This window comes from Mercenaria mercenaria, chromosome 9 (assembly GCF_021730395.1).
Source record: "Mercenaria mercenaria strain notata chromosome 9, MADL_Memer_1, whole genome shotgun sequence".
NCBI classification, from domain to species: Eukaryota; Metazoa; Mollusca; class Bivalvia; order Venerida; family Veneridae; genus Mercenaria; species Mercenaria mercenaria.
Genome location: NC_069369.1, coordinates 6,529,313 through 6,543,006, shown reverse-complemented (window position 1 = coordinate 6,543,006; position 13,694 = coordinate 6,529,313). Strand labels below are relative to the sequence as shown.

Below are 13,694 nucleotides of genomic sequence, written 5' to 3'. Positions count from 1 at the left end.
AACTGAACATCAAAGACACTGAATTGGGAATAACTGAACATCAGACACTGAATTGGGAATACTGAACATCAAAGACACTGAATTGGGAATACTGAACATCAAAGATACTGAATTGGAAATAACTGAACATCAAAGACACTGAATTGGGAATAACTGAACATCAGACACTGAATTGGGAATACTGAACATCAAAGACACTGAATTGGGAATACTGAACATCAAAGACACTGAATTGGGAATAACTGAACATCAAAGACACTGAATTGGGAATACTGAACATCAAAGACACTGAATTGAGAATAACTGAACATCAAAGACACTGAATTGGGAATAACTGAACATCAAAGACACTGAATTGGGAATAACTGAACATCAAAGACACTGAATTGGGAATAATCTTAATAACATAAGCTTACCGTTAGTTGGGAAGAAACTTCTTAAATAAAGCTGATCATGAGTTGGGAATTTTTTGTATATAATATGCTAAATTGGGAAGAAGCTTCATTTATTGAGCTGAATTTAGAAAAAAACTTCATAAGCTGAATTGGGAAGAAAATTACATATAAATTATGCTAAATTGGGAGAAAACTTAACAAAATAAGCTGAATTTGGAAGAAAGTTCATAAAATCTGCTGAACTGAGAAGAATCTTCATAAAATAAGGTCACTATGAATTAAATATATTATATAGTAGGTCAGTGGATTTGTTAGGGATATTTATCATTGCAATAAATTTTGAAATATAAAGACAGATTTCCCATTTTCTTTAATAGTTATTTTTTAATTTTTTTATGTTTATGATTTTTTTTCATCAATTGATTGTATCTTATGCATTTATCTAATACATGTAAGATGCTAATTCCATCAAGATATTCATGTTTGTTAGTCTCTTTCTTTGTCGGACTAGATTTCTGCTGTAAAACTATGAACTCATTTCTCCTTAACCTTGCTAAGTTTGATCGTCATAAGCTACTCGTAAATAACTATCTGACATACTACTGTGGTCAGAAAACAGATTTCCAACGAGACAGGTTAGTAATATTCTTTAAGTGTTTACGTTTTTGCAGTCTAGTACTGACTGGCTAGTATGGTCAGGTAATTATGTTTTTTCTTTTTTTCGTTTTTTGAACTTAACTGTTACTGTGAATTAAATTAAATTTTATCCTGTTATTTTTACACTTCATTTAATTTGCATTTTGATTAATTCATGATCATTTCTTTTTGCATGAAGGCCAACGTTAACTTTTGCATGAAGGCATTTTACTCGCGAACGACTGCACCCAGGACCTTCAAGCTTCACATGCTGATAGTACTTATTGAGTTCATGACCCCTACTGACATTTGGGTCTCCAGGTCAAAGGTCAAGGTCACAGTGGCTAATGTTAACTTTTTGCATGGAGGCACTTTACTCGTGAACCACTGCACCCAGGACCTTCAAACTTCACTTGCTGATAGCACTTATTGAGTACCCGATCCCTACTGACTTGGGGTCACCAGGTCAAAGGTCAAGGTCACAGGGGCCAATGTTAAATTTTTGCATGAAGGCACTTTACCTGCAACCTACTGCATCCAGGGCCTTTAAACTTCACATGCTGATAGTACTTATTGAGTACACAACCCCTACTGACTTTGGGGTCACCAGGTCAGAGGTCAAGGTCACAGGGGCCAATGTTAACTTTTTGCTTGAAAGCACTTTACTTGCGAACCACTGCACCCAGGACCTTCAAACTTCACATGCTGATAGTACTTATAGAGTACACGACTCCAACTGATTTGGGATCACCAGGTCAAAGGTCAAGGTCACATAACTTTTTGCATGAAGGCTTTTTACTCACGAACCACTGCACGCAGGACCTTCAAACTTCACATGCTGATAGTACTTATAGAGTACACGACTCCAACTGATTTGGGATCACCAGGTCAAAGGTCAAGGTCACATAACTTTTTGCTTGAAGGCTTTTTACTCACAAACCACTGCACGCAGGACCTTCAAACTTCACATGCTGATAGTACATATTGAGTACAGGACCCCTATTGACTCTGGGGTCACCAGGTCAAAGGTCAAGGTCACTAGGTCAAAGGTCAAGGTGCTGCGGGGGCATTTGTCACCATTAGTGACAGCTCTTGTTTAGATTAATTGTGAAATGATCAAAGCTGTTACTACAGATGTGGAGGCAGTTTCTTCATCGTATTAAATTGTTACGTTATTTACAAGCTTTCTTGAAAACTATTATTGTGTATTTAAAATGCATTTTAACTGTTTGTCATTTAGATCAAAAGACAAAACTGATATGGATGTGATCAGAGAAAACCACAAGTTTCTGTGGACTGAGGATGATGATCCTGATGAAACTTGGTATGTTTATTTTTAGCTAACTTGAGTCAAAGGTACATAATGGTCAATGTGTGACCGTCTTCTCACATTTATCATTTGTTGTGAGCTTATTACTTTAAACAAAAGTTATTCTTCTCATGAACCACTAAATGTATTTCACTAAACTTGGTAAGAAGCACCCTTGTGTAGACCTCTATTAGTGTGTTAAAATGATTATTACTGCATTTAGGGGCCACCAGAGCTAAAAATAGATTAAAAAAATTCTTAGTTTTCTTTTCATTAGCTTTTTGATGGATTTTCCTCAGAGTTGGTCTGTATCATCCTTGGATTGATCTTTCACAAGTATTCAAGTAGACCTGCTTGACTGCACTTAGACCAGAGTTGAAATTGAGGAGAAAGCCTTTACACAAATTCTTGATGGATTTTCTCCAAACTCGGATTTGTCTCATATAAATTTTGTTAAAATGGGTCTGCTTTACTACAGTTAGGGGATGTTATTACAGAAAAAACATCTAAGTACTTCTAGTCATATTCTTCTTGATTGATATTTGTACAAAAGCTTTTGGTCACTTCTCCCTACATGAATATAGTGGAAACTTCAAAAATCTTCTTGTGTGAAACTGCTATCCCTATTTTTAAGTAATTTTACACAGATTGTCCTTGTATGATTCTCTACCAAGATTGTTCAAATTATTCCGATTTCATCAATAAAACATGGCTGCCACTGGGGCCATGGTCACTTTTCCCTATATGTATATAGCAGAAATATATAAAATCTTCTTGTATGAAATTGCTAGCTGATTTTGTAATAATTATACACAAATTGTCCTTGTGTGACCTTCAACAATTTATTTAAACAACATTTCCTCCAAAATCAGTGAATGGATTTTGATGAAACTTTACACAAATGATCTCTGAGTAGCCTTCTTTCAAAAGTGCTCAAATGATTCCATTTAATTGAACATATTGGTCACTTTGGTTAAAAATAGGTTATCAGACTTTAAAAATCTTCTTCTCCGAAGCCATAATAGCTAGAGCTTTGATATTTGGCATCTGATATAAGGGCTTGACTCTACCATAATTGTCCATATTATTGCCCTGAGGTCAAAATCTGTGTGACATGTACTTACTATAGGCTTATATATAAGAAACTTTGAAAATCATTTTCTCTAAATCCATAATAGCTTAGAGCCTTGATATTTTGTATGTGATATATATCATGGTTTTACTTTCTACCTTAATTGTTCAAATTATTGTCCAAGCTTCAAAAATGTATGTGAGATGTATATGATTAATGGCAAACAAAGAAGAAACTTAATTCTATCCTTTTACCATTACATTATACAAACACACTTGAAGTAGGCACTGTAACTAAAAATACAAACTTCAAGTAGGCACTTTCTATTTCAGATATATGTGTAGTTAACTGTATCAAAGTACACAGTCTGAAAAAATATTTCAGAATAGAGTTATTTGAGCTGAAAAAAATGATCCTGTGTAAGATATCTGAAAAAAATGGAGACAAAATTCTGCTAAAACTGTATTGTAGGCCTAGGTGGCTATGTAATTAGTATCTCATGCAAAGCATTCACTTTTTACCTCTAGACACGAAAAAGTCATGCATTATTAGAAGCAATTATGGCAGAGATCAGCACTTTGAAAAGAAAAATATGTAAGAAATAAATCATTTAATGCCCTAGGGGAAAGTGTAACATTTTTTGTGGTGAAATTTGTCAACAAACAGATGATTTTTTTTAAATGTTAAAGCCCACAGAATTTCACAAGATAAAATATGTTGAGAAAGCTATTGCTGGAGAGAGAATGATCTCTGCTACCCATACATAGTGTCAAAGTATGGGAAGAATATCTAGAAATATGAGAAAATCAAAGAAAACAATTTCAGACCTGTTAGATGCATGACTGTGTTATGCATGTATAGCAGGTTACATAGATAGCTTACTTTTCTATTGTACTGGTATAACAAGGACAGGATTGATTGTCAAACGGTGTTCAGTCAACATTTTCACTCTATTATACAGATTGTTTCACTTGTGTAAAGAGGGCTTAATGTCTACTTGAAGCCTTGTACACAGGTGAGCGCTTTAGGCTCAGTGACGGTCTTGTTTATTATTATTAACTGTTTTAAACTGAGGAAAAAGAAATAAATGTAAACAAACAGGCCTTCATGGGGTTGATTTGACAAGCTTCTTATATGCGAACAGGACAGGGACGTCATCGTTTCAATAAAAAGCCAGTCATGTTTGTTAAAGCAGAACCCTCGTGGCATGCAGGCTGCTACTAAAGGCCTATAGCAGCACTTTCTTCATGCATAGCACAGACAACAGAGAACACATATTTTTGGACAGCCATTGTATAGACCATTTTACAATATAATTTATAGAGACCTTCAAGAGTATACGATAGCTAAATTATGGTCGCAGGCCACTTTACTAATTCATACTGATGCACAAAGCAGTACTTACTAGATTAGGTACTAAAAATTGCATAACTGAAAATTTGGTAGAGAGTTCAGTTGCATCACAAATGATGTGTTCGTAATTATTATAGGGATCATTGATTTTGGAAATATGCTAAAATGCAAAAATACTGTAGAAAAATGGCGTTAAACCCAAACAAAACAAACAAACACAAAAATGTGCGCCAAGGAAAACCCGGATATTATCTTTATGTCAGTCATTTAAATGTTACTTCGCAACATGTGGATGGAAAACTGTTTGAACTCATTGAACTTCAGAAAAACTAGTTACCTAATCTAGAGAGTTTTGTGGCTGCCTATTGACTTTTCCTATATCTGCTATAAGCTTCAGATTTCATTTCACTTTTATGCTGAAACATCTAAAATTCATTCTCAAGTTTTACTGATTTAAAAGGTAAATTAATTTCTGCTTGACTGATGACAAAAGGAAAGTTTGCTCTTAAATTGGTGCAAAGTAATTCCCAAGACTGTTCAGTTTAATTGGTTTGTTCTGAGGGAGTGTTCTCAGAAGTCTTATTCTGTCTTGTGACTAGTCTGACTATGTGTCTTGAACGACAGTTGTCCTATATAGGCTGTGTCTGTAACATAATTTTAAATCAGTACAAGAATGCTAAGGCTTAGGATCGCGAAAGTTAATAGGGAGGGTTAACCGTGATCAACAGATGACTCCTATTGATTTTGAGATCAATAGGCCAAAGGTCAAGGTCACAGTGAACCAGAACAGTAGAACTTTTGTGTACATTGACAAAATAATTTCTTTTCTTTGTGCAATTACTGAATGCATCAAAGGGGCATTTCGTGTTCTACGAGTTCTTGTTTTCAAATCTTTAATTTATTCTTTTTGACCACCCTTTAGATGAAACTTTTACTTCTGCAGGAGAATGGTCATATCCATTATTGCTCTTGTTTCACAGATATCATTTTAAGTTTCCAGGTCTCATTTTTTCCTTTTCAAATGTTGATTCTCGTACAGACTTTTTGTCTGTTTCCCTTTTCAGGTCTAAGAAGCTGGCAAAGAAATACTATGATAAGTTATTCAAGGAGTACTGTATTTCTGACCTGAGTCGATATAAGGAGAATAAAGTTGCCTTGAGATGGCGGATTGAGAAGGAAGTGCAGCAAGGAAAAGGTTACTCAATATATCTTACACTTCCTGTATTTATTATTACCCCACTTTGATGACGAGGTGGTGTATTGCTTTTGCTCATGTCATTCAGTCATTAGACCATTTGGTTACTAATCAATAACTAGAGAATATTTACAAGGAGTACTGCCTGTGGTCAGTATATGACCGCTATAGTTTTGGGGATCAATAGGTCAAAGTTCAAGGTCACAGCAACCTCCCGACTAGAAATATTTTCTGTTCAGTAAGGGAATACCACTTTGGCCTACAGTTGTCAGATTTCACAGGGTGATTGCCTGTGGTCAGAGACAACACCAATTATTTCTGGGATCGGTAGGTCAAATGTCAGTGCCACAGTGACCTTGATACTTGAAACAATTTCCGCTCAATAAGTAAAGACCGTTTCAGCAAACATACATCAAACTTCATAGGATGATTGCCTGTGTTCTGTACATGATTTATTGTTTTATGGATCAGTAGATCAAATGGCAAGGTCACAGTGACCCTTTGACTGAAAATGTTTTGACTGCTTTGGCCTGGCCTATAGTCGTCTACTTTAGAGAATGATTGCCTTTGGTCAGCAGATGACACCAATTTTATCAGGGTTCAGTATATCAGAGGTCAAGGTCACAGTGATCTTGAGACTGAAAACAGTTAGCAGTCAATAAGTTAGGGACATTTTAGCCTACAGCTGTCAAACTGCAAAAGGTGAATATCTGTGGTCAGTAGATGACATTATTATTTTTTTGATCAGAAGGTCAAAGTTTTAGGTCAAACTGATCTGAAAATTGAAAACACTTTGTGTCTGCTTTTGCCTACCGTTGTCACACTTCATAATTTGATTGCCTGTGGTCATAGGATAACTCCTATTTTTGGGGCTACGTAAGTGCAAGGTCAAGTTACAGTGACCTTGAGACTGAAAACTGTTTCCACTCAATAAGTTATGGACATTTTTGGCCTACAGGTGTCAAACTTCATTGGATGAATACCTATGGTCAGTACATGATACCTTTTGTTCAAGGATCAGTAGGTCAAAGGTCCAGGTCACTGTGGTCTCGAGACTGAAAAATAATTGCCACTCAATAATTAAAATCTGCTTTGACCTACATTTGTCAAACTTTATTGGATGGTTGCATCTAGTCAGTAGATGATCTCTAGTTAATTGGTGGTCATTAGTTCAAAGGTCAAGGTCACTGTTATTTTGAGATTGAAAACAGTTTCTACACAATTAGTTAAGAACTTCTTTGACTTCAGTTTTTAACTTCATGGAATGGTTCCTGGCAGTCAGTAAATGACTCTTATTGTTTTGAGGTCTGTAGGTTAAAGATCAAGGTCACTGTGACCTCAAGAAAACAGTTCCCATGTAAAGGCTGTGTTGTGCCAGACGAGGTCCCTTAATATTTTGTAGGACATTAGGTTGAAGGTCAAGATCACAGTGACCTTGCAAATGAAAACAGTTTCAAGCCAATAACTAAAGAATGTTTTGATATACAGTCTGTAAAAAGGATAATTGCCTGTGGTCAGTGGATGACCTTTTTAGCTCACCTGTCACAAAGTGACAAGGTGAGCTTTTGTGATCGCGCAGCGTCCGTCCGTCAGTCCGTGCGTGCGTGCGTGCTTAAACTTTTGCTTGTGACCACTCTAGAGGTCACATTTTTCATGGGGTCTTTATGAAAATTGGTCAGAATGTTCACCTTGATAATATCTAGGTCAAGTTCGAAACAATGTTACGTGCGGTCAAAAACTAGGTCAGTAGGTCTAAAAATAGAAAAACCTTGTGACCTCTCTAGAGGCCATATTTTTCACAAGATATTCATGAAAATAGTCAGATTGTTCACATTGATGATATCTAGGTCAAGTTCGAAACTGGGTCACGTGCCTTCAAAAACTAGGTCAGTAGGTCAAATAATAGAAAAACTTTGTGACCTCTCTAAAGGCCATATTTTTCATGGGATCTGTATGAAAGTTTGTCTGAATATTCATCTTGATGATATCTAGGTCAAGTTCGAAACCGGGTCACGTGCCTTCAAAAACCGGGTCAGTAGTTCTAAAAATAGAAAAACCTTGTGACCTCTCTAGAGGCCATATATTTCACAAGATCTTCATGAAAATTCATCAGAATGTTCACCTTGATGATATCTAGGTCAAGTTCGAAACTGGGTCACGTGCCTTCAAAAACTAGGTCAGTAGGTCAAATAATAGAAAAACCTTGTGACCTCTCTAAAGGCCATATTTTTCATGGGATCTGTATGAAAGTTAGTCTGAATGTTCATCTTGATGATATCTAGGTCAAGTTCGAAACTGGGTCACATGCGGTCAAAAACTAGGTCAGTAGGTCTAAAAATAGAAAAACCTTGTGACCTCTCTAGAGGCCATACTTGTGAATGGATCTTCATAAAAATTAGTCAGAATGTTCATCTTGATGATATCTAGGTCAAGTTTGAAACTGGGTCACATGTCGTCAAAAAGTAGGTCAGTAGGTCAAATAATGAAAAAACCTTGTGACCTCTCTAGAGGTCATATTTTTTATGGGATCTGTATGAAAGTTGGTCTGAATGTTTATCTTGATGATAGATAGGTCAGGTTTGAAACTGGATCAACTGCGATCAAAAACTAGGTCAGTAGGTCTTAAAATAGAAAAACCTTGTGACCTCTCTAGAGGCCATACCCTTGAATGGATCTTCATGAAAATTGGTCAGAATGTTCACCTTGATGATATCTAGGTCAAGTTTGAAACTGGGTCACGTGCCGTCAAAAACTAGGTCAGTAGGTCAAATAATAAAAAAACCTTGTGACCTCTCTAGAGGCCATACTTTTCATGTGATCTGTATGAAAGTTGGTCTGAATGTTCATCTTGATGATATCTAGGTCAAGTTTGAAACTGGGTCAACTGCGGTCAAAAACTAGGTCATTAGGTCTAAAATTTGAAAAAAAATTGACCTCTCTAGAGGCCATAGTTTTCAATGGATCTCCATGAAAATTGGTCAGAATTTTTATCTTGATGATGTCTAGGTTAAGTTCAAAACTGGGTCACATGAGCTCAAAAACTAGGTCACTTTGTCAAATAATAGAAAAAACGACATCAAACTCAAAACTGGGTCATGCGGGAACAGGTGAGCGATTCAGGACCATCATGGTCCTCTTGTTATTTTGGGGTCAAAAGTTTCAAGATCATAGTGATCACAAGACTGAAAATGGGACAGACTGTCACAGGGCATGTCTTTAAATAAACAGCTCTTGTTTGAGAAACTATTTTTTATTTGTGAAGCAACTAATAATGTTTCTGTTTGTTTTTAGCTCACCTGAGCACGAAGGTGAGCTTTTGTGATCGCCCTGTGTCCGTTGTCTGTCCGTTCGTCGTCAACAATTTGAAACACTCTAGAGGTCACATTTTTGGCCCAATCTTAATGAAACTTGGTCAGAATCTCATCCTCAATAAAATCTTGGACGAGTTTGATATTGGGTCATCTGGGGTCAAAAACTAGGTCATCAGGTCAAATCAAAGGAAAAGTTTGTTAACACTCTAGAGGTCACAATTTTGGCCCAATCTTAATGAAGCATGGTCAGAATGTTACCCTCAATAGAATCTTGGACAAGTTCGATATTGGGTCATCTAGGATCAAAAACTGTGTCACCAGGTCAAATCAAAGGAAAAGCTAGTTAACACTGTAGAGGCCACATTTATGACCATATTTTAATGAAACTTGGTCTGTATGTTAATCTTGATTATCTATAGGTCAGGTTCAAATCTGTGTCAGGTGGGGTCAAAAATTTAGGTCACTAGGTCAAATCAAAGGAAAAGCTAGTTAACACTTTAGAGGCTACATTTATAACCATATCTTAATGAAACTCGGTCAGAATGTTAATCTTGATGATCTATAGATCAAGTTTAAATCTGTGTCAGGTGGGGTCAAAAACAAGGTCAATAGGTCAAATCAAAGGAAAAGCTTAAACACTCTAGAGGACACATTTATGACTGTATCTTCATGAAACTTAGTCAGAATGTTAATCTTAATGACCTCAAGGTCCAGTTTGAATATGGGTCATGTAGGATTAAAAACTAGGTCACCAGGTCAATTCAAAGGAAAACCTCGTTTACACTGTAGAGGCCACATTTATAACCATATCATAATGAAACTTGGTCTGTATGTTAATCTTGATTATCTATAGGTCAAGTTCAAATCTGTGTCAGGTGGGGTCAAAAACTAGGTCACTAGGTCAAATCAAAGGAAAAGCTTGTTAACACTCTAGATGCCACATTTATGATTTTATATTCATGAAACTTAGTCAGCATGTTAATCTTGATGATGTTTAGGTCAAGTGCGAATCTGGATCATGTAGGGTCAAAAACAAGGTCACCGGGTCAAATCAAAGGAAAAGCTATCAAACATTTTAGAGACCACATTTATGACCATATCTTAATGAAACTAGGTCAGAATGTTAATCTTGATGATCTTTAAGTCAATAGGTCAGGTGAGCGATACAGGGCCTTCATGGCCCTCTTGTTTCATTTGTTTTGGGTTTTAGCTGTAAGTCACACTAACAGTTTTTTTTCCCTGTAACAGAATTCGACACCTGGGCAGAAACCCATAATGGTATTGGTAAGTAATTCAAATGGAGTCACCTTTTAAAATATGTTTTCGTGGGTGCCTCTGAGAATAGTGTAAACCTAGCACAATTATGTGAATAAACTGGCTCCATTGAATTATAAAGGAGAACTACAGTTTTTAGCTCGACTATTCATAGAATAGTAGAGCTATTGGACTCGCCCATGTGTCGGCGTCCGCATCCGCGTCGACGACGACGTCCGTGTCGGCGTCCCGATTTGGTTAAGTTTTTGTATGTAAGCTGGTATCTCAGCAACCACTTGTGGGAATGGATTGAAACTTCACACACTTATTTACTGTGATAAACTGACTTACATTGCACAGGTTCCATAACTCTATTTTGCTTTTTTACAAAATTATGCCCCTTTTTCGACTTAGAATTTTTGGTTTAGGTTTTGTACGTAAGCTGGTATCTCAGTGCTCACTAATTGGAATGGATTGAAACTTCACACACTTGTTCACTGTCATGATCTGACATGCACAAAGCAGGTCCCATAACTTTATTTTGCTTTTTTACAAAATTATGCCCCTTTTTCAACATAGAAATTTTTGGTTAAGTTTTTGTATGTAAGCTGGTATCTCAGTATCCACTAATGGGAAAGGATTGAAACTTCACACGCTTGTTCACTGTCATGATATGACATGCAGTGCAAAGGTTCAATAACTCAACTTTGCATTTTACAAAATTATGCCCCTTTTTAAACTTAGGAGTTTTGGGTTAAATTCTTATATGTAAGCTGGTATCTCAGTACCCACTAATGGGAATGGATTGAAACTTCACACACTTGTCCACTGTCATGAGCTGATAAGCACTATGCAGGTTCCATAACCCTATTTTGCTTTTTTTAAATTATGCCCCTTTTTCGACTTTCGTATTCAATCAATCGACAAGGCTGTTGAATAGTCAAGCGTTGCTGTCCTCCGACAGCTCTTGTTATTTTCTGTGGTATTTAAATAACATCATTTTTACAGTTTCTACCTTTTTTCAAGAGAAAGTTAATCTTCTATTGCTTGTTCTTTTTTAGGTCAGTTTATTTGTGGCAACAAGAAATGCAGTGAATGCGAAGGACTGAGAAGCTGGGAGGTTAACTTTGCCTATATGGAAGATGGTCAGAAGAAAAATGCCCTTGTTAAACTTAGTAAGTTTCTCGTTTATTTCCTTTGGTTTCTGTCATAGTAATTCTTGCCTAAATTTGACTTTGGCTAGCTGTTAGCTTTAAAACTTGATTATAATATTTAGCATAAAACTTACAGAAACATTTCCAGCATGTTTCCCCTCCAGTAAACAAGTGGTAACAGACTTTACCAGACTTACACCATCGTCTTCTACAATAATTGATTTAATTCTTGTATCAGCCTAGAAACAATCTCACAGAGTGGTGTAACTGTTGTGTTAGTGACCATATGATGACATTTTGCACAATGAAGGTTACACGTAAATCAGTAGGAAAACACAATACTGTTACTGTTCGATCTCAAAAATACTATACAAAAGAAGGTTTTCAACAGTCTCTTTTAGGATCAGATTGGGCACAAGTTTTATGATGTGAAGATGTAAACACTGCTTGGAATAACTTCAAACTAATCTTTTCATCTGCACTTGATGCCATTGCTCCTGTCAAATCAGTGCGTATTAAACAAAGAACAAGAATGGGTTGACTCTGAAATCTACACTGTATTAAGGCTAGAGATAAGGCTTTCCACTATTTCAAGAGAGAAAAAACTGAGGAAAATTTACATCACTTCAGGGCTATGAGAAATAAAGCTAGCTATGTTATGAATAAAGCAAGAAGTTGTTAAGCAAAAAAGAACTTTTTTAAAATCTTCTGTTGAAAATAATCAAAATGACTCTAAGTCTCTTTGGAAGAGCCTTAAAAACCTAGGCTTACCAAATAACATTCTCAGTGCTCAAGTAACATAGGGTTGAACATTGATGGTAGCATTTGTTTTGATAAAATGAAAGTTGCAGAAAAATTCAATACTTTTTATACTTCTGTTGCTGACAAGCTAGTAAGTAAATACCAAATATTGTTAATAATTTTGGTAGGAGCTTTGTGTTCAATTTTTAGCTCACCAGAGCACAAAGTGCTCAAGGTGAGCTGTTGTGACCAGTCATTGTCCGGCGTCCGGCGTGTGTTGTCCGTCAACATATGCCTTGTGAACACTCTAGAGGCCACATTTGTGACCCAATCTTTATGAAACTTGGTCTTGATGATCTCTAGGTCAGGTTTGAAACTGGGTTATGTTGGGTGGTCAAAAACTAGGTCAGTAGGCCAGATCAAAGGAAAAGCTTGTGAGGCCACATTTGTGACCCAGTCTTTATGAAACTTGGTCAGAATGTTTGTCTTGATGGTTTCTAGATCAAATTCGACTTTCGGTCATGTGGGGTCAAAAACTAGGTCACCTAGTCAGATCAAAGGAAAAGCTTGTGAGCACTTTAAAGGCAACAGTTGTGACTCAATCTTTTTGAAACTTGGTCAGAATGTTTGTCTTAATGATTTCTAGGTCAGTTTTGAAACTGGGTCATACGGGGTCAAAAACCAGGTCACTAGGCCAGATCAAAGGATTAGCTTGTTAACACTCTCCAGGCCACAATTGTAACTCAATCTTTATGAAATTTGATCAGAATGTTTGTCTTGATGATCTCTAGGTCAAGTTCGATTCTTGGTCATGTGGGGTCAGAAACTAGGTCACCCGGTGAAATCAAAGGAAAAGCTTGTGAACACTCTATAGGCCACAGTTGTGACTCAATCTTTATGAAACTTGGTCAGAATGTTTGTCTTGATGATCTCTAGGTCAAGTTCGGATCTTGGTCATATGGGGTCAAAAACTTGGTCAGTAGGCCAGATCAAGGGAAAAACTTTTGAACACTTGGCATCCATCGTCCGTTAACATTTGCCTTGTGAACACTCTAGAGGCCACATTTGTGACCCAATCATTATGAAACTTGGTCAGAATGTTAGTCTTGATGATCTCTAGGTCAAATTTGAAACTGGGTCATGTTGGGTCAAATACTAGGTCAGTAGGCGAGATCAAAGGAAAAGCTTGTGAACACTCTAGAGGCTACATTTGTGACCCAATCTTTATGAAACTTGGTCAAAATGTTAGTATTGATGATCTCTAGGTCAAGTTT

General features: G+C 36.6%; 1 protein-coding gene across 1 annotated transcript in view; it reads left to right on the top strand.

The window, feature by feature from the left end:
• LOC123546409 (protein FRA10AC1-like) overlaps nt 1-13,694 on the top strand; it is a 69,105-nt gene that overhangs the window by 7,917 nt on the left and 47,494 nt on the right. The window contains exons 5-8 of the mRNA XM_053550753.1: nt 954-1,030; nt 2,272-2,355; nt 5,830-5,960; nt 11,587-11,700. Of these exons, the coding sequence (XP_053406728.1) occupies nt 954-1,030; nt 2,272-2,355; nt 5,830-5,960; nt 11,587-11,700 (406 nt within the window). The remainder of the gene's footprint in view (nt 1-953; nt 1,031-2,271; nt 2,356-5,829; nt 5,961-11,586; nt 11,701-13,694) is intronic.